Source organism: Myotis brandtii, unplaced genomic scaffold, assembly GCF_000412655.1.
Source record: "Myotis brandtii unplaced genomic scaffold, ASM41265v1 scaffold125, whole genome shotgun sequence".
NCBI lineage: Eukaryota > Metazoa > Chordata > Mammalia > Chiroptera > Vespertilionidae > Myotis > Myotis brandtii.
Genome location: NW_005354385.1, coordinates 16349968 through 16374808, shown reverse-complemented (window position 1 = coordinate 16374808; position 24841 = coordinate 16349968). Strand labels below are relative to the sequence as shown.

General features: G+C 35.9%; 1 protein-coding gene across 12 annotated transcripts in view; it reads left to right on the top strand.

Moving 5' to 3' along the window:
• Window positions 1-23371, top strand: part of COBLL1 (cordon-bleu WH2 repeat protein-like 1) — a 147846-nt gene extending 124475 nt beyond the window's left edge. For 6 of the 12 annotated variants that reach the window (XM_014534148.1, XM_014534147.1, XM_014534146.1 and 3 more), the window contains 8 exons: window positions 952-1102; window positions 1885-1959; window positions 3228-3365; window positions 6133-6367; window positions 8029-8123; window positions 11773-13328; window positions 15576-15752; window positions 22070-23371. In XM_014534148.1, coding sequence (XP_014389634.1) covers window positions 952-1102; window positions 1885-1959; window positions 3228-3365; window positions 6133-6367; window positions 8029-8123; window positions 11773-13328; window positions 15576-15752; window positions 22070-22156 — 2514 coding nt within the window. In that variant the 3' untranslated portion in view covers window positions 22157-23371. The remainder of the gene's footprint in view (window positions 1-951; window positions 1103-1884; window positions 1960-3227; window positions 3366-6132; window positions 6368-8028; window positions 8124-11772; window positions 13329-15575; window positions 15753-22069) is intronic. The other 6 variants (XM_014534152.1, XM_014534143.1, XM_005859385.2 and 3 more) reach the window with 4 other exon arrangements.
• Window positions 23372-24841: the final 1470 nt, after the last annotated feature.

The window sequence follows — 24841 nt, the reverse complement described above, 5'->3', positions numbered from 1 at the left end:
TACACATACTGAGGGGACAGAGAAGATTACCAAGAGAGTGAGCACAGATACTGAAGAGAATATGCGTGTCCAAGAATTGAGATGAAAAGCAACCAACAAAGAAAACAGAGTTCACATCTGTGAGAATGAGAAATGTGGTAAACAGGAAGTATAAGAGAAAGGATTCTAAGAGAGTGGTCAACTCTGTTTAATGCTGCTAACAGGTCAAACAAATTAGTTCTAGAAAGTAACCACTGATTTAGTTGTAGTGAAGGTCATTAAGGAATTTGATAGAAACAGTTTTAATGGATCAAAGGTTGGGGTAATCTGATTGGAAAGGTTCAAGCGGGAGGTGAGAAATTGGAGACAAAAACTATGAATAACTCTGTTAAGTAGAAAGAGAAAGCAAGGGGACATGGCTCTGGCCAGCCTGATGAGGCAGGATTGTTGTAGGGTCTGCTGACAATCACATGAGCGTGAGCATTAGCTGTGCATAGAGTTGTGACCTCAAATGACCTTGCATAGGCTAGACATAAAGATTTTTGAAATGTTTGTCATTGATACATTCATGCTAAAAAGAGAAATATTAATCAAGCCAGCTCCCTTAATGTACAAATATTCTTCCCTTTTTTAGCTTTTATTTTATGTCCAACATTTTCTCCAGATTCTTCTTTGAAAGTTAGTTTTTAACTGTATCATTCAGGACTCCTACACTATGACTCTTTGTTTGCACGTCAGTCTCCCGTCCTGGCCTAAGTTTTTTGAGAAGGCCCATATTTTATTTTTCTTTACATATCCATCTCATAGCCCAGCTCCTGGCACATGGCGGACACTCCATTTACGTTTTTTGAATGAGTGACTTTTATGTTCCATATTGTCATATGATGTGTTTGAGGTCAAGTCAGTGTCTTCCTGAAGTTTGCTATTAATTTCCAAATAGAAATTGTGCTTTGGTCATTTTGTTTCCCATAGAGTTCCTGTGGAGCAGACATAGTGAGGACAGGCTCTCTGAAGCTCAGTAGCACATCCATTGGGAACTCATCTTTGAAAAGGACAAAGCGAAAGGCACCTTCCCCACCCTCCCAAATACCCCTGCATCAAAGTGATGAAAGCCACATGACTGGTAATGTTACTTTTCCCATTAACATTACATTTGTATTGTGTTTTGTTTAATATAGACAGTAAAAATGATATAAGTTACTAGTGGCCCGGTGCATGAAATTCGTGCATTGGGGGAGAGGTGTCCCTCAGCCCGGCCTGCACCCTCTCGCAATCTGGGACTTCTGGCTCCTAACTGCTGACCTGCTTGCCTGCCTGATCGCTCCTGGACATCCCTCTCGCAATCTGGGACAACTGGCTCCTAACCGCTCACTCTGCCTGCCAGCCTGCTCACCCCCAACTGGCCACCCCCTGCTGGCCTGATCATCCCCAACTGCCCTCCCCTCCTGGCCTGATCGCCCCTAACCATCTCTGCCTTGACCCCACCACCATGGCTTTGTCCGGAAGGACATCCGGAAGGTCTCCTGGTCTAATTAGCACATTGCCCTTTTATTAGTATAGATAAATCATGTCTTTTTATTAACAATAATAGTTAAACTTAGGCTTTTAGTTAAGTTTAATAATAACACTGAGCCCCTAATTATTCTCACTTAACTACCTTTTAAAAATCTGCAACATGACAAAATGAAATGAAAGGATTGTGCAGCTCCATTATCCTAATGAGTATGTGACGATTTGTAAATCTGTTCAGAAAGATGCAGCCATTCAGGATTGACTACATGTAGGAATGGAAATCTAAGTAGGTTAGTGAAATGGCTGTCTCTTTCGGAATTATATAAAAGTAAGCTACTAAGGAATTTTTGTGAGTGTGACTTGTTTGCAATTTGTGCTGCTTCTGTGTTCTAGCCCTGCGGTCAGTGCCTGCAGTTCCTACGGACAGTGTTTCAGAAGCAAGCTCTCCTGAGGGGCTGCCCAGCCCAGGTGTGTATTCACCTTTACTCCATATCATGGAATTATGGAGAAGGATCTTTTATGACAGTTGAGGAATGAATCGGGTATAATGTTCTATATATGAAAGGGATACAGATGCTTTGCCTCCTTTTCCCAGATTTTATATTATGAAATGAAAATATTTTTCCCTGGGGTTAGGGCATGAAATAAGCACACTCAAAATTTTAGGTCTGGTTCCTTGAGTCAGTTCCCTACATGGCCTCCTGATTTTTCCTATGTAATGCCAGGTTATAAGTTATTAATCTCCTTTCCAAGAATAATGACATATCTTGGTGTGTTCAGAAGAAAACTTACATGAAGATGTAAAGCACCATTCTTTTTGTAATTCAATTGGTCATCTATTTTCAGTTAAAACATAGTTCATTCTTTTCTTTAAAAAAATTTTTTTTACTCTTTATTGTTGATAAAACACCATTCTTCATGCAACTGTCCTAAGTATGAATTTAACATGCAAAGTGTTCAAATCTAATGGTAAAAACTTGTTATTATGAAATATTTTTATTATATGTTCTCATTTTAGATTCCCAATAAATGAAATTCAGGTAAAAATAAAATAATTCAAGCTGATTCTGTTTCCTAATATTTTTTAATAAAAGCTACTTATTAGTAGCTATTATAAAAAAGAGTATGATAAAATTTCTTTATCCTTAGACTTAATTTAAAGTTAAATATAAATGAATATGATGAGCTAATGATGTATAATCAAAAATAGAATATTATTATGCCAGTAGGATAATTTGATAGGTATGAAAATTGCTTAATATAACCTTACCTAGTTTTTACAATTCATATTCACAAATACAGGGAGAACTCAGAAGCACCCAAATGTTCCTAAATCTTTTATATTTAGATGATATTTAGGAGTTGGAATTTTGACACATCTTACACAAAAAAATTCTCCTCTCCTTTCTAATTAAAAGTATTACCGTTAGATACCTAGTAATGATTTTACCTAACTTTTACCCAAGATGATATTAATGATATCATTTATTTCAAAAAAGGAAATTTATTACATTATATCACACAATATAAGTGAAATAAGAAAATTCGGAAGTATTAGAAGAAAAGGTATAATTGCTATTCAAACTTTGCTTGATATCTATTTCTCTTCCTTTTTTTTTTCTTTTACCTCTTCTTGTTTAATGCATGGGTAACTGTGAGCTAACAAATCTGATTCCTTCCGAAATACTTCTTAGTCTCTGCCTGCCTTAACTCTTGTCTAAGTGCCATTTCCACAGATTTTCCTTCTTTGGCAGAAGCCTCACTTGGCCCTGGGCTCCCCAGTCATGAACAGTGCACTGTGCCCAAAGGGGCAGACGACATCTCTCTCTTGGAGTGTCCTGAAACGCCCGAGGCAGCCGCAGCATCTCTGACATGTAGGTGACCGGGCCTTTCTTGAGATGTAAGATGAATGAAATCAGTGGTTCTGCAGCATTTCAGTTTCTCTTCTATTTGGCTTTCTTCTTCTGTGGCGAACTATTTGAACTTTATTACTTAACTATAAAAAATACATGTTTTTCTTTCTTGAAGTTCTCTTTTGTTACCTAGGCATGGCTTATTTTCTATAGTATTGCTTTTGATTGGGATTTTTATTTTTAAAATGTTGGAATTATTTTGTGACCAGTGGCAAAACTTTATAGTTAGGTAATACTTGAATGTTATAAATATTTTCTCAATTTTTCAGTGACTCAGAAAGAGTCCTTATCACCTCAAACTGGTTATTTAAAATTAGTATATTCTCATACACTGCTTATAGGAAGGTACAGTCGTGTGGCCAGTTTGGAAAATAGTTTGGCAAGTTTTTGTTTGTTTTAAATAAAATTTAAGCATTTGTTTGCTATATGATCCAGTTTGGAAAATAGTTTGGCAAGTTTTTGTTTGTTTGTTTTAAATAAAATTTAAGCATTTGTTTTCTATATGACCCAGCAATCGCACTCCTAGCTATTTTCTCAAGAAAAATGAAAACTTATGTGTACACACAAACTTCCTTGTAAACTATTATAGAATTTTTATTTATAATTGCCAAAAGCAGGAAACAATTCAGGGTCCCTAAACTGATGAATGAATAAAAATAACTGGTTGGTCCATACATCGGAATACTAACATCTATCTGTAAATAGGAATTAATAACTAATTCATGCAACAACATGGATGAATCTCAAATGTATTATGTTAAATGAAGGAAGCCAGATTAAATGGCTAGATGCTGTATGGTTTCATTGACATACTGTCTGGACATAGGAATAATGATTACCAGGGATTGGGATTAGGGAGTGGAGTTGATCACAAAGAACATGGATTGTTTTGTGTGGGGTTTTTTAATCCTCACCCAAGGATATGTTTTTATTGGTTTTTAGAGAGAGAGGAAAGAAGAGAGAAAGAAACATTGATGTGAGAGAGAAATATTGATTGGTTGCCTCCCATATGTGCCCCAACCGGGGATTGAACCCACAACCTAGGTATGTGCCTGATCAGGAATTGAACCTGCAACCTTCTGATGTATGGGGTGATGTGCCAACCAACTGAGCCACCAGACCAGGTTCAAGGCAGGGGGATTTTGGAGGTTGATGGAATTGTTCTAAATCTTGATTGTGCCGGTGGTCATACAACTATATATCTCTGTCAAAACTGGATATTCCAATATATATTCCAAAAGTAATGAATTTTTTTAAAAATATGATTTATTGGTTTTTTTACAGAGAGGAAGGGTGAGGGATAGAGAGAAACATCGATGAGAGAGAAACATCGATCAGCTGCCTCCTGCACACTCCCTACTGGGTATGTGCCCGCAACCAAGGTACATGCCCTTGACCGGAATTGCACCTGGGACCCTTGAGTCTGCAGGCCAACACTCTATCCATTGAGCGAGGGCTCCAAAAGTGATGAATTCTACTGAATGTAAATTTTATCTCCGCTTTTTAAAATGAAAAAGAAAACAACTCTGCCTGGCAGCAACTACAATAATGTCTGGCCTAGTTGGCACTTTTTTTTATGAGTAAATTTTAAAACAGCAACTCACCAGGCTAGATTTAATGTAATATAATTCTACTAGAGGCTCGATGCATGAAATTCGTGCACAAGTAGGCCTTCCTTCCCCTGGCTGCCGGCACCGGCTTCCCTCCAGCACCCAGGACCCAGGCTTCCCTCTCAGCCCCAGCTTTGTTCAGAAGCTCGTCCAGAAGGATGTTTGGAAGGATGGCTGGTCTAATTCGCATATTATGCTTTTATTATTGTAGATTTTATCAAAAAGGTATTTCTCAGATAACTTTGTCATTTTAATCATCTCCAGGAAAAACATACTAGGATCCTAAAAGTATTAGTGAAATTTTAAGCTTTAATAACTTATAAGTAAAATACTACAAACTTAAAAAATCATCTTCTGAAAGTTAATACTTACATTTCATTTAATGTACTATATTTTGTGAGTTTTAAATAATTTTAAATATTTTATTTTTCAATTTTGTTATCTAATTGAGAAGGATTGGAAAACTTAAAAAGCTATTCGAACTATATAAAGCTAAGTAAGTAAAAAAGAAATGTCAATAATCACACTTTTAGGTTATGTTTTTATAATATTTTAACATTTATATTTTGGATGTTGTTAAATCTTAAATCTTCACTAAGAATTTGAGCACTGTTGTTTCCACGTGAATATTCTTCCTCTATAACTTTTGGAGCTGAAATATGATAGTTGTGATGTAATGTTTGTGAAAATTACTCATCTTTCATAGCCCTTAACCCATTTTTTTTATTGTAGTCCTCAAATATAGCCATCATATAAGTCTATTAACCCATACAAAAACAAACTTGATTTAATACTTTTTAAAGCTTGAGGAAATTTGTACTAGCTAATCAACCAACTATGAAAGCTATTTTGGATTAGAATTTTTAAAAGGAATCACAGACTTTTCTATGACATTTAATAAAAGGAAGTCTAAATAACTATTTAGAATTATATGTTTGAGATAATCTGATTATATGTTAACATAATTATTCATCATTAGAAAAGTATTCCACTATTAGTTTTGAACCAGAATTTAAGAGTCTAGCTAATTTTTGTTTTAAAAATTCCTTCTTTGCCAGGATTGTATAGCATGAGTGAGGCAAATTAATATTTAGGATTCTATCTTCATTTCTTTGTAGCTGGAGTAAGCTCTGATTACAGTCTTGAGGAGATAGAAGAAAAGGAAGAACTGAGTGAAGTGCCTAAAGATGAGGCTGAAAATATTTCTGGGAAGTCACAAGATATTCCTTTTGGATCTACTGATATAATAAATACACTGAAAAGTGATCCTGACTCAGCCCTTGGCAGTGATACTGGAGAGTCCTCACAAAACTCCAAAGAAGAAAAACAAGAAACTAGAAACACAGATGGACAGTAAGTAGTCTATGTGCCAGAAAGTTGGTGGTGGTTTGTTTAATTAATACTAATCTTCTGGAATATAGATCTGATATTTTAAATGCAAATTATCGCTTACATGCAACTGTTTGTAAATTAAATCAAATTCAGAAGTTCTAGTATCTCTGTGTCAAATAAACCATAACATGTAGTTAATTTATATGACTCAAAAATAAAAGTTTTGTTTATTTGTATTGTATGTATTTTACCTATTACCTATTTAACCTAAATGAAACATTTAATTTTCAGTTTTGTGAAATGCTCCTTAAAGATTTTTACTGACTGGTATATAAAATAATTCCACATATTAGAGTATGATAATCAATTACCAATATTATTTTTATAGTCAACTTTATGATACAAAGAATGCACTTGCCACTTGATCCTAGGAATTGAAAACTAAAGTACAGTTCACTTGCATTTTGTTAAAAATGCCATACCATGAATAAAGATGAAGTTGATTAGACAAAAATAAACCATCTTCATCAAAGTTTTGCTATAATTTTCATGGGATTACTTCCAAATAAAACTCTTCTATCACCAATAAACTCCAGTGAGGTCAGTCCACATTCTGACTTGCCAGAAGTGAACCATGTCATCTTATGCTCAGTGAAAAGTCAGAGAAAGACAAATGCCATATGATTTCACTTATATGTACAATCTAAAGAACAAAATAAATAAGCAAAACAGAAATAGCTTCATAGATACAGAGGACAGACTGACCGTTGTCAGAGGGAAGGGTGTTGGGGGACTGGATGAAAAAAGATGAAGGGATTGAGAAGTATAGATTGGAAGTTAAAAAATAGTTTGTAGGGATGTAAAGTATAGCATAGGAAACATCCTATATAATAAAAGGCTAATATGCAAATCAACCAAATGGCAGAATGACTGGTTGCTATGATGCATACTGACCACCAGGGGGCAGACACTCAAGGCAGGAGCTGCCCCCTGGTGGTCAGTGCATTCCCACATGGGGACCGCTGCTCAGCCAGAAGCTGAGCTCAAGGACCCCTCCGCAATGCTAAGGACCTCTCGGGGGATGTCTGTCGAGGGGTCCCGTCTGCAAGAGGACTCACACCAGGCTGAGGGTCACTCCTCAACCCCCCCACCAGTGCACGAATGTTGTGCACCAGGCCTCTAGTAGTCAATAATATTGCAGTAACTACATATGGTGCCAGGTGGGAACTGGAAATATTGAGGGGAAACACTTTGTATAGGATTGTCTAACCACTATGTTGTACACCTGAAAGTAATAATACAAAATAATATTGAATATAAACTGTAATTGACAAATAAAATTTGACCATGCCAGATGCAAAATTAAAATGTTTCATTTATATCCCTTTTCTTTAAAAAACAAATAGTAATGACAATAAGACATTGTTTTGGGGGAAAGTATACATTTTACAAGGTTTTTATATCTTTCTTTGTAATAGGACCCCCCAAATGCTGTTTACATAGCAGCATTTCTCCTCAGTTGCATTTTTTTCTTTGCTATTAAATTTTCAGTATTTGGCAGAAAAAGATGATTATTTTAGTCCATCTGTCTTTGGAAATTATTGCCTGTTTTCTCATTGTGCGTGTGTGCGTGTGTGTGTTTGAATAGTTTCAATATATAACATACAATATCATTTTTGCAGAGAACCACACTTGATGGTATATAATCCAAGAAATGAAGAGAGGGTAGTTGACAATGTAAGAAACCTGAAGTCACTGGGCCCAAGTCAAGGGAATGGTGAGTTCTAAAAACACTAATAGCCAACACTTTCATAGCACTTATTATGTGCCAAGGGCCATTCTTAACTCTTTATATATATTAACTCATTTAATCTTGTATGTTAACTCATTTATGAGCATTATTATCTTTAGTCCCATTTTATAGATGATTGAACCACAAAGATATTATGTAACTTACTTGAAGTACCACAATTATTTAGTGGTGGGCCTCAGATTTGAACTCAGGTGATATTACTCCAGAGTCTGCTTTTAACTGCCATGTGTACCCCTTTTGTCCTTGTGGTTAAATGTTAGAGGTTATCTGATCTAGAGCTTAAAGATGTATACTCTATGCATACTTGTGATCTATTTCTCTTTTTTCCTACATGTTGGTTAATTTAAATATATATGTTTCCGATTCATTTTCCTCATGGTCTACCATCCCGAGATACAATACTGAGTATTTTTTTAATAATTTCCCCATTTTTTTTACTCAATTCAGTTTTTTTGCGATGTGGTAGTAGCATTTCTATTGAGAAATCATGATTTTAAAGCTGCTTCCTTATTCTTAAAATGATAATCAAATTAAATATGTTTTGCTAAATTTTGGTATCAAGTTAGTGGTAGGGTCACAGGCACACTTCTGTAATAATACTTACTGGTATTTGCACTTGATTTTTTGCAATGACCTTTGTCAACTCTAGGTGCTTTTTCAAATAAATTCTGTTGTCCTTACAGTAGTTTTATTCTGCTTTCCTCTTTTATTTTTTTCCCTATCCTGCATACTTATATAAATCACCTTTTCATCAGGTCATAGATATTGATATCAGTTTTGAGTAGGGGAAGGATAATACAAAATAAACATTCTCCTTCTACTGACTATTCTTGAAAAAAAGTGGCCTGTCCATTCATTGACACTTGGTTAGCATCATAATCAAGTATTTTTTTATGATGGACTGGGCAATACATTCAGTTATGATTCTAAGTGTCCAGGCCTGACAATCATTTGGAATAATCATGAAATTTTGATTTGAAATTCAGTTAGACGATGGTAAAGTAGGTATAACCTACCAAAAAAAAAAAAAGTGAAAAATAGAAATTTGGATTTCTAAGTCAATAAATTAGAGTTTGTTATAGGGATTTCATTTAAAATATATTTTTAGGTTAATGTACCTTCCTTTGGAAAGTGTTTCTATTGCGTAACTGGGATATATTTCTATTCAGTGGAAAATGAGAGATAAGAGAAGGAAATACATTTAGGCCAAGGACCATTTCTTATATATCACTAGAGGCCTGGTGCATGAAATTCGTGCACTGGGGGTAGGGGCGGGGGGTCCCTCAGCCCAGCCTGCACCCTCTTGCAGTCCAGGACCCCTCGGAGGATGTCTGTCTTCCAGCAGTCAGACATCCCTCTCGCAATCTGGGACTCCTTGCTCCTTAGCCCTGCCACGGAGGTGGGAGAGGCTCCTGCCACCGCCACTGCGCTCACCAGCCGTGAGTCTGGCTTCTGGCTGAGCGGTGCTCCCCCTGTGGGAGTGCACTGACCACCAGGGGGCAGTTCCTGTGTTGAGCGTCTGTCCCCTGGCAGTCAGTGTGCATCACAGCAACCGGTCGTTCTGATTGTTCCACCATAACGGTCGCTTAGGCTTTTATTATATAGATTTGCTAGTGCCAAGGACCATTTCTTATATACTTCGGTGCTCATAGCAGCATTGAGAGGAGTACTTTTCATACAGATATTAAATATACTTATGAGCCAAATAAATGAGAGCAAAGGCCTAGATGTGCCTCTTCCATGGTTCCTAATCACATGTGCTTAATTTTGTAAATCACAAAAGCTAATAATTATTTATCATTGAGAAAAGTCACTCATGTAGAAAATACATATCCTTATAATTAGTTGCATTTTATTTGGGGAGAATAAAAATGAAAATTATATATTTAATATGGGAACCTTGCAGCATAATATAAGATGTAACTACGATGACCAATAAATTATACAGTTAGGCAGGCTTTAAAAACATGATATTTTGAAAAATTGTTAGTATACAAATTTACCTGGCAACATTATTTTTTTGCCTGCATTTCTTTTTCTTGCCTTTTTTCTTTTTTAACGGAGGAACTAGTTTAAATATCTCATGACACCTTAGGCAGTGAAATTGATGTTTACCATATACATGAAAGTGAGTGATGATAAAACTATAGAGAAATACTTGATATCCTTTCACAGTTTGGCTCCCAAGGCTCACATTTCACTTGTGCTATGCAAACTACAAGATTGAAAGAGGAGGCCTCTGAGGATTTTGAAGATGGGGGCTAGTTGGTCATTCAGGAGAAGTGATTCTTCTGGGCATTTGAATAGAGGAGCACAGTATATAACTCAAGCATGTTGCTCAGTACTAGACACATGGTGCATACTCATAAACCCGTGTTTCTTTTCAGATGTCTCATTTCATCTCTTTGCCATCATGTATTTGGCTGGCAGCTGTTGCTTTGTTGATGTAGACACTGGCAAATGATTTTTGTTTTTAGGAAGTCTGAATTAAGAGGAAAAGTAGTACAGGGGAGAGGGGGGCTGTTTTTTCTACTTGAACTCTGAGAAGAATAGATTGTTTTTTCCCCCAAAATGAAAAAAACCACATGATCATTTTTATGTAGTGAAATCACTTGTATTATGACTCAAAACACAGTCCCTTTCCGTGAGGACACTTAGTTAACAACTCAGCCAATGTTGATTGTGTTTTTACTTTAACTCTGAAAGGTAATGTTTCTGTTGTCTGCCTTATTTAAAACTGATAACATTTGCTGGGATTGCTTCCCCTTAATGTTATGTATAAAATAATAAATGACAGAAGAGAATTGAAATGGAAAAACATAAAGAATAAAAAATATATTTTGAATTTGTCAATTTCTTTTGTCATTCATAACAATGACTGTGATATGAAGTCTTTACTTATAAGAAGAAACATAGCAATGTTCTATGGAGTGCTTGCTCTGGGCAATATCCTATCCTAATAAGCATGTTACATAAATGATAGAGAAAATATATAGTTGACTCCTAAACAACATGGGTTTGAGCTCCATGGGTCCACTTATATACATATTTTTTTCAATAATATATAAAAGTATATTCCCTTCCTTATGATTTTCTTAATTACATTTTCTTTTCTCTAGCCTACTTTATTTTAAGAATGCCATATATAATGCATATAACATACAAAATATGTATTAGTCCATTGTTTAGGGTATCAGTAAAGCTTCTAGTCAACAGAAGGCTATTAAGTTTCTGGGGAGTCAAAAGTTATATCTGGATTTTTAATTGTGTAGAGAGCTCAGTGTCCCTACCCCCTGTGTCCTTCAAGGGTCAACTGTAATACATACTTTCACGTTTTTACATCTGAGCAAACTGAGGCTCAAAGGGTTAAGTAATAAGTTGTGATCACAGAGGTTATAATTAGTCAAGCCCGCTTACAGATAGGTTCCAGACTCGGGTCTCCATGACACCAAAGCCCATGCTGTTTTCATTAAATGCAACTACCTGATTTTGTGTAATGAGTGAGCTGACAATTTTAAACCGACCTAATTTAGTTTGGGGAGGCAAGCATTGCAAACGGAAGTTTTTCTACTTTTTCTTCCCAATACTTGATGATTTTTTCTTTTTCTCTCAGTAGATCAAAATGAAATAACTGTCACTTCAAGGAATACAGAAGATCATATGAAAGACGGAGTGAGGAGAACAGAAATCAATGGAGGAGGTGTTGCCAAAAATAACAATGCGGACATGGAAGTTGACAGACTTCAGGCACATAAAACTGAAACTGCTAGACGTGACAAGGAAAATCATCTAGCTGCTTCATCAGAACCAGTCCCAACACTGAATCAACCCAGTGCAGAAAAGACAAAAATGCAAGATGCAGCAATTCAGGCAACTCCTTCCTGCAACAGTTTTGATGGGAATCACCGACATCATCATTTGTCCGACTTCAAAGTTGATGAAAATGTGCAAACTGCAAGTAACAACAAATCAACTCAACATTCGTCTTTAAGTCCACAAGGTTCCGTGGATACAAGAGAATTCAGAAGACAGGGCCCTCTCACTGTACATTCAGAAGATCAGCTCACCATGAAAGATCCAATGTATGCACATGGTAATGATGCTCCTGTAGATGAGATTAATAAAAACTCAACGGCTTCTTATATGAAGAATTATCCACTCTACAGACAAGACTACAATCCCAAGCCAAAACCTTCCAATGAAATTACAAGAGAATATATACCCAAAATTGGAATGACTACTTATAAAATAGTGCCTCCCAAGTCCCTAGAAATAGTAAAAGATGGGGAAACAGAAACCTTAGGGTATGAAGATGATCAAGACAGACATTCTTTAGGGAAAAAGCACATGCATGAGAATGTGAAAGAAACTGCAATGCAGACAGAAGATTTTGTTATTTCTGAAAGTCCAAAGGAGCCACAGCTAGACCTTAAACCCAAGCCTGCCCTGAGATCAGAGCATAAGGGGCACAGTGTGGCAGGCGTGCCCCACAGCCCCGCAGCAAATCCTCTGAAACCCACTCCCAGAATGACGAGAGACACTGGCACGGCTCCTTTTGTGCCAAACTTGGAAGATATAAACAATATATTAGAGTCAAGACTTAAATCTCGGGTTTCAAATCCCCAGGCCAAACCCAGTTCCTTTTTTTTGCAAATGCAAAAAAGAGCTTCGGGTCAGTACGTGACATCTGCAGCCGCCAAGAGTGTCCACACTGCCCCTAACCCTGCTCCACAGGAGCTCCCGAAGAAGGAGGTGGAAAGGGATCCCATGCCTCCTCCAGAGCAAACTCCTTCTCCCTCAAGTAAAACAGCTCGCTCGCCTCCGCAGACCCACGTTAAAGACGCTGATGGTGGCCTCAGCAGTCAGAAGCCTCCTGAAACATCTCCTCCTCCCCCTGTGGCTCCCAAACCTGTTTCTCTTCCCACAAGTCAGTTGGCAGCACTAAACCTGAAGACTCTGACAACGTTCGGTGCCCCTCGACCTTACTCGAGCTCGGCGCCTTCGCCCTTCGCCCTGGCTGTAGTGAAACGGTCTCAGTCTTTCAGCAAAGTGCGCACCGAGTCCTGCAGTGAGGGTGCCTCTGCGCCAGCTCCCAGTGACACGGAGGAAGGGAAAAGTCCTGCTGTGGATACACCTGTGGACGTCCCACAACTCGGTGTGAGTAATAAGGTAAATTTTACCTTTTTAAAAAGAAGGGGTTCTTGTACAGCATGTTGATATGTTTGTGTATTAAGTCTGAATTCATATTAATCTATTATCAAACAACCTGCTATAGAAAAAAGTTTAATACATAGAATCTGATATTTACTCTCAGAATTACTATCTATAATAATAAAAGCATAATATGTTAATTAGACCAGACGTCCTTCCGCATGACCTTCCAGACGAAGCCGGGCCATGAGGGAAGCCCGGGTCCCGGGTGCCAGAGGAAAGCTGGTGCTTGCAGCCGGGGGAAGGAGGGCCTACTCTTGCATGAATTTCGTGCATCGGGCCTCTAGTAATTCATATAATTTGATTGGGTATAAGGCCAACATATAATTATATTCTCAGCAAATATTTTAATTTAAAGTTTCTTTGCTCCTACATTTGTATAGTGTACTAGTTTATAGTTCTGACTCTATTTCCCTGGGTTTTGCTTATCTTAATTTGTTTATAACTTTCTGGATGTTCTGGTTTACTTTATTTTTTTCTCCAATTCTACATAATTGCAAAAATAGTTTTAATTATATAGAAATATAGCCTGGCGGGCATGGCTCAGCGGTTGAGCATGGACCTATGAACTAGGAAGTCACTGTTGGATTCCTGGTCAGGGCACATGCCCAGGTTGCAGGCCTGATCCCCAGTATGGGACGTGCAGGAGGCAGCTGATCCATGATTCTCTCTCATCATAGATGTTGCTATCTCTCTTCCTCTTCCTTCCTCTCTGAAATCAATAAAAATATATTTAATATATATGTTTATATAAACAGTATCAAAGCCTAGGTAAAATAACCAAGCATCTCTCAGCTATGTATTTTCTATAATATACACTTAACCTCAGCTTATTAGATATCTTTACATATAAATAATTTAAAACCAGAGTTTAAATATGCCATTTTCTTAATTTCCTATTTTGTTAATTCAGTGTCAGCTTTTCCAGTTATGTGTATGTTGACCAAAATATCATTTACCTACTATGTAACCTTAATAATTTACAAAAAGAGGGAGTATTTGTTGACTTAGTGTTTGCTCAACTATTACAATTTGCCAGATTCACATAGTCACAGGAGAGGATGAAATTCACAGAATGAGTTATGATATTCCCCACACAATTTTTAAAAAATACTTTGTGTACTTTTACTCTGATCGTGTTTAAAGAATACTTCCATATTTGTGTGACAGTTCCAGATGTATTTTATACGAATTTTTCAAACATTCCGAGAGTAACAGAACATTAACCATATTGCCAAGTAAAGATTTTTCCATAATTTCAATGCAATATTTATCTTGAAGAATATTTCTTCATTTCACATTTATGTTTATTACTTTGATATAATTTCAGGAAGAGATATATGATGTGAGATTAATTCTTTACTTGGGAATAAAGCCTGTGTTTTTTCTTAGAATGGAATACCTTTCCTAAACAACAGAAGCTTAATTTGGAAAATACAGTCTTTGAGCCACTGCCTGAGCTCTGTTTAACTCATCATTTGTAAAGATATTTATTTGGCAGTTTGAAAAAGACATATTTAAAATTTTTTGATAATAGTTGCCAGTTGAATTAGTTACTAAATATTCATTTCTAAGAAGTTGAATTAAAATTTTAATTCTTAGAAGTTCCTATTATTTATTTTTAGTCCCATGGGAAAAATAAAGAAAACATGGCCATCTCTAGTCCTTCTAACTTCCAGAAACAAAACAAGCCATTACAGGTAGCATAATCATTAACATTTTATTATTAGATGATATGTTGCTAGTTTCAACCAGTGTGAATTTGCCAATATTTGTCTATTTTGAACCATCAAAAATAATAATTTTACAACCTAATATGTTGGAACTGTGAAAATGGGTTCTTTTTTAGTCTGTGGAATATTTATTTTTAAAATTCATTTGGCTCTCTTAGGCAACTCCGTTGGAAAAATCAGCCTTATTTGTCTCAAGGACAGTAAAATTACCCTTTGTTCATGAAACAAAGAGAGGTACCACTTTTCTGCCTTAGCACCCTCCCTATTCAAGAGAAGGGAAATTAATGCCCTCTTTCCAGCTGAGCTCTGGTAGCTGAGACGATTCAGTGGGTGAGGAAATAGAGCTATGTCTAAGAAACCAATGTGGCAAATGGTGAATCCTAAAGCACTATTGGTGAAGAAAAAAAAATGTTGAAAAATTGCCCATTTTTCACTTGGTATTCATAGAAATATTTTGCATTTATTGTTTTAGGAAAATAACTCTGCACATAGTGAGCAGAATTCCCAAATACCATCTCCAACCGACTGCCCACCATTCACCCTTAAGAGGCAAAGTTCTCTAACATTCCAAAGCTCTGACCCCGAAGAGTTCCGACAAAGTCTGCTGACTGCAATCCGTTCTGGAGAGGCTGCTGCCAAATTGAAAAGGGTAAGTTTTCTTTATCAGATGGGTGACAGTGGATTTCTTTTCAACGCTGTCAGACTAATAGGGGAAATTGTTTCCTGCATTTAAACTTGAGTACAGAAGTTACTCTTTGTGTCAGGAGTCATTTTTGAAGTAAAGTCTGAGAGAGTCCGGAGTCTTACACATACTTTAAAATATGTCAAGTCTGTTTTCCATAACATGGACCAGGTGCACAACATGCCTTTTGCTCATTATTATGTAAGTAGATATAGAAAGTACCTGGACTCTTATTTTAAGAAATTGTTAGCCCGCCTGGCCAGCTCAGCTCAATGGTTGGGCATGGACCTATGAACCTGGAAGTAAGTTTGATTCCCGGTCAGGGCATATGCCCAGGTTACAGGCTCGATCCCCAGTAGCGGGCGTGCAGGAGGCAGCTGATCAATGATTCTCTCTCATCATAGACATTTCTTTCTCTCTCTCCCTCTCCCTGTCTCTCTGAAATAAATAAAATTATATTTTTTTAAAAAGAAAGAAATTGTTAGTTCAACAGGAAAGATTATTTCGGAAAGATGATTCCCCCGTATTCCAGAGAATCTGCACTAGTGATAGTAACCTGCACTAGTTTCAGGTATGGTTACTAGGGTAATCAAGTTATTACCACATCTGGGATTAGAATCAGTGGTTCTAGAATCTAGTGGTTCTCAACCTCCCTAATGTCGCGACCCTTTAATACAGTTCCTCATGTTGTGGCGACCCCCAATTTCATTGTTACAAATTGAACATAATTAAAGCATAGTGATTAATCACAAAAACAATATGTAATTATATATGTGTTTTCTGATGGTCTTAGGCGACCCATGTGAAAGGGTCGTTTGACCCCCCCCCCGAAAGGGGGCGCGACCCCCAGGTTGAGAACCGCTGGATTAGATGAAAGTGCCGAAGGGGGGAGAGAGTATTTATACGTCAAACCAAAAAATGTAGAGAAAACCTAGAGAACTGAGATAAGACCTAATGTAGATATTCAAGTCCTAATAATGCTCCGCTAGAATTGTTCAGCTCCCCTGTACTGAGGTGTAGGAGAGCTTCGGGAATGGGGCAGATACCAAACAACTGTCACAGGGAATCACTGCAGGTGAGTTTACTCCCTCTGTCACCCTCATCCACTGAAGGAGGACATGGATGTCCAGCTGCTGTGCCTCAGTGGTTGAGTGAAGACCTATGAACCAGAAGGTCACGGTTAGATTCCTGGTCAGGGCACTTGCCTGGGTTGTGGGCTCTATCCCCGAGTAGGGGGCATGCAGGAGGCAGCCAATCTGTGATTCTCTTTCATCTTTGATGTTTCTATCTCTCCCTCTCCCTTCTTCTCTAAAATCAATAAAAAAAATATATATATATATTTTAAAAGAGGACATGGAGGAGCCTAAGCCTGGCATCATCACTTGGACTTCCCAGAGGCTATAGTCTCCCTAAATGTCTTTCTTATTCTCTCTTTAATTGTCTTGATTGCAAATTCCTCAACACCCAAAACAAGAAAAAAAAATCATTATTCCACTGAATCCGTAGGCATTTTATTTTGTAAATTCCTTCTCTAATCATTTTAGAAGCTATTTAGAGAAGATTAAGAGACTTGAGTAAAACACCGAGCTCGATAGAAATGAAATCTGCAAAGCAATAGGAATGCTGCAAAGATGGAGAGAAAAGGGAAGAAATCTTGGGCACACCTCCTTGGCAGGCCTTGCCTACTCTGGCCATTTCCTCAGTGTGTGTGTTTCAGAGGAGCTGTGAGCGACAGCCATTCGGCTGGAGGGCTTGGTTTTCCCATCTGGGCACACTTGGAGATAAGGCAAAATGTTGTGTGCTGTCAGGAGTGGAGGAAACGTGAAGGAGTAAATCAGGGAATTAAGGTGGAATTTTTTTTAGAGTGTTTGTAGGCTGAATTTAGGTGCCAGACAGCAAACATTTGGTAGAGCTTTACATATTAAAATTGGTAGTTCACCAGATGACATTTGAATTTTTGTGGGGACATATGCCCCTATTAAATCACATATTCTCATTTATGAAAATATTTCCATTTTTATCTTGTAAATTAAGGATGTATTTCAGATATATCCTTTCCAAATCTAAAGCCTTCTCAATTCAATAAATTTGACAAGCATGTTTTAAGCACATAGGTGTCAAACATTGTACTGGATACTTGGAAGACAAAAATGAGTCAAATGAAGCCTCTGCCTTCTGGGTGTTCACTGCCTGGGTCTGAGAAACAGTGATACATCAGGCCCACAGGAGAACCAAGTAACTACACAGGGGATAATTGCAGTGTGTTTCCACTAAGCCAGTGGATATATTAATCAGTGTCAATGAACTAAGTGTAGAAAACAGTGCATTAAGGTGGAGATGCCTTTTAGCTCAACAGAATTGCACAGGCAAGCAGCTGTTTGCTTGGTGTGTTATGAGCCCTGATTTGGCAACTTCTTCACATATAAAACTCTCATTGCTTCCAGAATGAGCTGGATGTGAATCAACAGAGAGAACAGGCCCAAAATGATGATGCTATCTATAATTGTCTCCTGTATATAACTCATTAAGTTCTATTGAGCCTAAATTTTATCTGTCTCTGGGTAGCTCTGAGTCTACGTACGTAGCACCAGCTCCTAAATTTTGTTTAATGAAAATGTCTTACATAATCCATTTATTCTACTAAGAATGGACACCAGGTCTAGTAAAGTTCACAGTATCCACACTTCACAATCAGCTTCCACTTCATGATCACTTCTAGTTATATATGCTAAAACTATGTGTGTACCAGGACTCTCATATAAGAATATTCTTGGAATACTGTTTGTAAAAGTTTCCAAGAAATATAGCCTTACTATCCAGAAGTAGTAGAATGAATAGTAGTATATTCAAAGCATGGACTATCATATAGCAATAATTGGACAAAATATAGCTAAATATGACAGTATAGCTACCTATGAAATTTGTAGTTTGACAGCATGCAACACTAAATTATGTTCTTTAGTGATACATGGTAGGTGGCAATTATTTTTAAAATCAAGGAAATAATTATAAAAATCCTGATAGTGGTTACTTCAGAGGGAAAGCCAAGGGGCTGTTAGGGGCTCATTGGAGCACAGGCACACAATTTAAGAGGGAACCAAATAACTAAGTAGTCAAGATTAATATTATCTTAAAGCAATATTTTTTAAATGTCCAAATTAATGCAAAATCCATGATGAATAAAATGTCAGAATGTTAAGTAAAGACAGGGTTAGCAGGGAGGTGGAGGTATTCTCTCTCTTGACCTAGGTGGTGGGTTAGATACATGTTTGTGCTTGTTCCCATTGGGCTTTTCTGTAAATGTATTCTATTTCAAAAAAATTGCCAAAGTTGGTATAAGTGGGCACAAGAAGGCTCTAATTTCTTGTGATATTTGCTTAGTCCCATATTTCTGTCCTGTCTGAGATGTTTCTCCCGGTTTGTTTTAAATTCTAACATTTTTAAATAGAGCAGCAGTTCTAGTGCCAAATACAGTCCCTAGTGATTTTGACAGTAGGCTTAGATTGTTCATCAGAAAGTTGGCTCAGGGTTTGCCTTCCTTTTGGCACCCAAATGTTGCTTAATTCCAGGTGCCAACCTGCCTTATGGCTCTGGTTCATACCGAGCAATTAACCTTCATTATAATGGTTGGTTCACATTAGAACAATTGTTCGTTGATCGCTCTAGTGAGAATGTAGTCATGAGCATGCCATGTTTTTTTTTTCCTGTTTCTTAAGGTTTTTGCCTTACTCCCACTCGACCCCCATGCAGCCACAGAAATTTCTCTTTAGATGCAGCATTAATAAATCTAGCTCAGTATTTTATAAATGTGTTTGATATTTAGATTTGTATGTTAATCAGCAGATTGTTTTCAGAAAATAAAACAGATTAGGTAATTCATTATTGTTGACTTGAGCTGACACCAGAACTTCTTTGGCAGCTTTCAGAACCTGATAGTGCTTGACTTACTATTCCAGGTAGAAAATAGGGTTGCAAAAATAAAATCTGAAAATAAACTGACAAATGAGGCTTATTACTTGATATTAAGTATTTCCTCAGAATGTAAGTAAAACTTATCTTTGACTAGATAGAAATCTGGAGTGAAGAAAAGAATGGAAACTTCATCCAGAATCATGCTGGCTTGTTTTGTTTATTTCATTGGTTTGCTTTTGATTCATATTTCCTTAGTTTGAATTTGAACTATCAGGGGTTTCAGGTGGGTAGTTCTTTTCATATGTTTTTCAAGTAAAAATAAATGATAGTTTCATAATTTACTCTCTTTATGAGAATAAGAAAGCTATGTAAATATTCCTGAAATTTTTTTTAAACTTCAAGGGTAGACAGTCAACTAGTACATACTCATCAGTAAATTCTTAAAAGTTATTTTTAAAAAATATTATGTGTCATGTGTTCATTGCTCAAACATTAAGCAATATTTTTTACTTTATAAATGCGTGTAAAAAGTTACCATATTCCATTCAAGAAATATTCATTGTTTTATTCTGTGCCAGGCACTAAAACAAACATGAGTATAAAGTAGCATTAAAATAAAAAAGGTCTCTGACCCCACAGAATTTATAAAACAGAATTTTAATGATGTCTTCTCATGTTTGACAGTTCAGTAAACAAATTTTTAAATAATAAACAAAATACAGTTTCCTTCCCCAAAGTAAATGCTCTAGATAGATAGATTACAGTGTAATCTGTCATACCACATTTGTAGTATATAAACATATTTAATTTTTTTATAAAAATAAAATCTATAAAGCATTCAAAAACATATATCTCTTTGAAGCTTTCCACCTTAATTTTTATATATAATATAAATATATTATATATGTTGTTCTTTTAAGACTACATAGTATTTGTGGATGAGTATAAGCTTAATTGCTCTTTATTGATGGACATTAACCTGGATCCTAGTTTTTCACTAACAATAGTGCAACAATGACACCTTTTACTTGTAGATATTTGGAGCCATCAGTATGTTGTTTTAATGCTTAAAACAAATTCCTCTCTTGTACTTTACAAAGAATTATGTGAACAAAAATTACAAGAACAACTTTTACATACAGAGACTTTTTGGACCAAGGTTTCATAATGACAAGTCATTACCTGTGTGTTGTTTGTTGGTTCTACTTGGAAAGAAATCCTACATGAATATTAAACAGGGTGCGGACGATTTTTTCTTCCCTAGTGGCAACTTTTCTTGTTAGCTCTTTTATTTCAGGTGGGTAATGTCAGCCATTCTACTCCACCCTGGATTCATAAGAGAGTCAAGACAATTGACTAGTTCAGATGATCCTTTTTCACTTAGTGAAAAGCAACAAAGGAAGTACAAGGAAACCAAATTCAAACTAAATTTGCCAATTTTACTTTCCCTTTCACTAACTTATTTTGTTGCTTAGCAGAATCGGTGGCCTTTTGTACTTCAAATCTCTTCTTGTGAGAAGATGATAATGTTTGGTTATGAACCTAAACTAGTCAACTTATACTCTAGAGATAAACTATGTTTCTTAGAATACTACCATATTTGATGTATTTCAAAATAGTGTACCTATTTACTATTTAAAATCCAGATGATTTTTTTTACAATATTATTTTTCTAAATAATATTGGAATTTCAGACTATTTCTTAAATTCTTGTTATAGTGTTTTTCATTCACTTACACTTTACAAATAGAAAACTTTGGCATACAATTTTGGAACTTATGAGTTTATTTATTGAAAAAAGAACAAAACAAAACAAAATCTTTTTATCCGGCAACTGTTTTAGCATAACAGTCATAAATTTGACTTTTTTAGCCCTTTTTAAGAAAGCATTTTAAAAACCAAAGCTCTTATTTTTTTTTCCTTATAAATAAGGGATACTTGTGAGGGGAACTTTAAGTTAATATATACCATCTATACAAAAATTGTAAAATTCTTTGCTTTGTGGAATTCCGTTTATTTTTGTACATTCTCCAAGACACTTTTGAAGAGCCAGAATTAATCTAGCTAACAATGCTCTTTAACAGCTTGGCCTGCAGTCAGTTCAGCTCTTGTCCTTTTGAGTTGATTTGGCAATCCTATAGAGAATAAGATGTGTTAGTGGGTTATTTAACTTGTTTGTTGTGGAAATAACAACCCTTTCATTTTTAATTTCATGGTAGAGTGAACATTTATTCTTATTTGTCATTTATTGCATAATAAATACTAAACATTAGCATTTACAATTAAACAGGCGTTAAATGTAGTAATTGTTGAAAATTAGATAGCTGTCCCATTTTAAATTGACGGGTGTAAACTGTGTTTCTTTCTCTTAGGTTACTGTTCCATCAAATACAATATCTATGAATGGAAAGTCAAGACTCAGTCATTCCATGTCCCTTGATGCCCAGGACGGCCATTAAAGGTTCCCTGACCTACTGCCCTTCACCTCCTCCACGTCACAGAGCAACTTCATAATGGGGAATGTTAGCAAATATATATTCAGATGTACACTAATATATTACCTACGAAAGTGTAAGAGTTTATGCTGTGGCTTTTAATGCCAAAAGAAGAATTATCAGAATTTATAATTTATAATAATATTTTTTACCTTTTTTGCCTTAAGAGCTGAATATGCTACTTTAGAACTTTAAGACGAGGTGTTAATGACTTTCATTTTTTTTTTCAAATGAGAAATAGTCATGTTGTTGTTGGTTTTTGTTCCACTTACTTGTTGACACATTATCTGCAATGTGACTTAGACAAAAGGATAAATTAAGAGTCATAGACATATTTGTATGATACGTGAATAACTAGGCAAACCTAGAGCTGACATTGGCTGCCTCAGTGTCACGGTTTAATTGCAAATGTTATAAGTTATATTAAAGCCTATTTTGTGCTGAAAGTATGATCTAGAAAATGAATGATATTCAATAAGTATATTCAGTTCAACAGTTAATTTCAGTGATAAATCATTTAGTGTGCAACTCTTCTGTGTTCTTTGTGTAATTATAAAATCAGTGTCAAATTTATGGGGAGTACATTATATTTTAATATTTTATTACCATAAAACACTTGGTTTTTTAATCTTTAGAACTTAAATTGCACAAGGTAAATTTTAAATATTTTCTGTATATAATTATGTTATTGTCACACAGATATTACACATTTTATGTGCCAGAAGCCTTAAAAATCTTCCTGTGAGAATGATATATTGTAACAGTTACTTCACATTTAATATGTAGAAAGGAATAGGAGTTAGTTTATGTCCATATTGGAAAACTTTAAAGACTACTTGGGGGTTCCAGAAATCTTGGTTTTAATTAAAGTAAAATGAAAAAATAAAGTCATTATGTAGTTCAGATGCAAATATTCTAAATAATAATATATATTTACATTAAAGCTAAAACTGTTAAGCCAAACAGTGCCTAATGTGTTTGCTTACAAGTGTTCTGGAGTCTAGACCTTGTTAATATTCTGTTCCTACTTTAAGAATTTAATTGCTCACTTATTTTAAAAGCTTTGTCAAACAAGCTGATGTTATGTTAGTTTTTCCTAAAACTACTGAGATACCTGTCTCTTTGAAAAATGTGTTGATTTTTTCCCCCCTGTTTAATAAAAGCAAGTTATATATGTGGGATGCTTTTTTTTTAATGCAGTTTGTGTCAACAAGCCTATTTGTGTACTTCACCTGATGAACACATCTCTGTTAGCCAGTAAACAAACAAGTAAAGTAATACCTACCATTTATTAGGGTTCCCTGGTCTACATGGAAGCCCAGGCATTATAACTTAAATGCACTGTTCTCCACAGTGGCTGCACCAGTCTGTCTTTCCACCTGCAGTGCAGGAGGGTTCCCTTTTCTCCGCAACCTCACCAGCACTTGTCCTATGTTGATTTGTTGATGATAGCCATCCTGACAGGTGTGAGATGGTATCTCATTGTTGTTTTGATTTGCCTCTCTTGGATGATTAGTGACTTTGAGCATGTTTTCATATGTCTCTTGGCCTTTGGTCTGTCCTCTTTCGAAAAGTGTCTATTTAGGTCCTTTGCCCATTTTTTGATTGGATTGTTTATCTTCCTTTTATTAAGTTGAATGAGTTCCCTGTAAATTTTAGAGATTAAACCCTTATCTAAGATAGCATTGGCAAATATGTTCTCCCATGTAGTGGGCCTTCTTGCTGTTTTGTTGATGGTTTCTTTTGCTATGCAGAAGCTTTTTATTTTGATGTAGTCCCATTTGTTTATTTTCTCCTTAGTTTCCATTGCTCTAGGAGCTGTATCGGTAAAGATATTGCTATGACATATGTCTAATATTTTGCTACCTATGGAGTCTTGTAGGATTTTTATGGTTTCCCATCTTACATTTAAGTCTTTTAACCATTTTGAGTTTATTTTTGTGTATGGGGTAAGTTGGTAATCTAGTTTCATTTTTTTTTTTTTTTGCATGGGATTCAGCATTACATTAGAATGATTATGCGCCATGACCAAATGGGATTTATTCCAGGGATGTAAGGATGGTACAATATCTGCAAATCAATAAATATGATACATCACATAAACAAATTGAAAGACAAAAATTACATAATCATATCAATCAATGCAGAAAAAGCATTTGACAAAATCCAACACCGTTTCTTGATAAAAACTCTCAGCTAAGTGGGAATAGAGGGATCATACCTCAACGTAATAAAAGCCTTATGTGACAAATCTACAGCCAACATCATACTCAATGGGCAAAAACTAAAACCTAAGAACAGGAACAAGACAGGAATGCCCACTTTCACCACTCTTGTTCGACATAGTACTGGAAGTGCTAGTCAAAGTGATCAGACAAGAAGAAGAAATAAAAGGCATCCAAATTGGAAAAGAAGTTAAACTGTCATTATTAGCAGAATACATGATATTATACATAGAAAACCCCAAAGACTCCATCAAAAAACTAGACTTAATAAAAGAACTCGGCAATGTAGCAGTATACAAAATTAACACCCAGTAATCTATGGCTTTTTTATATACCAATAATGAACTCACAGAAAATAAAAAAAAACCAATACCATTTACCATTGCAACAACAACAAAAAAAGATACCTAGGAATAAACTTAAC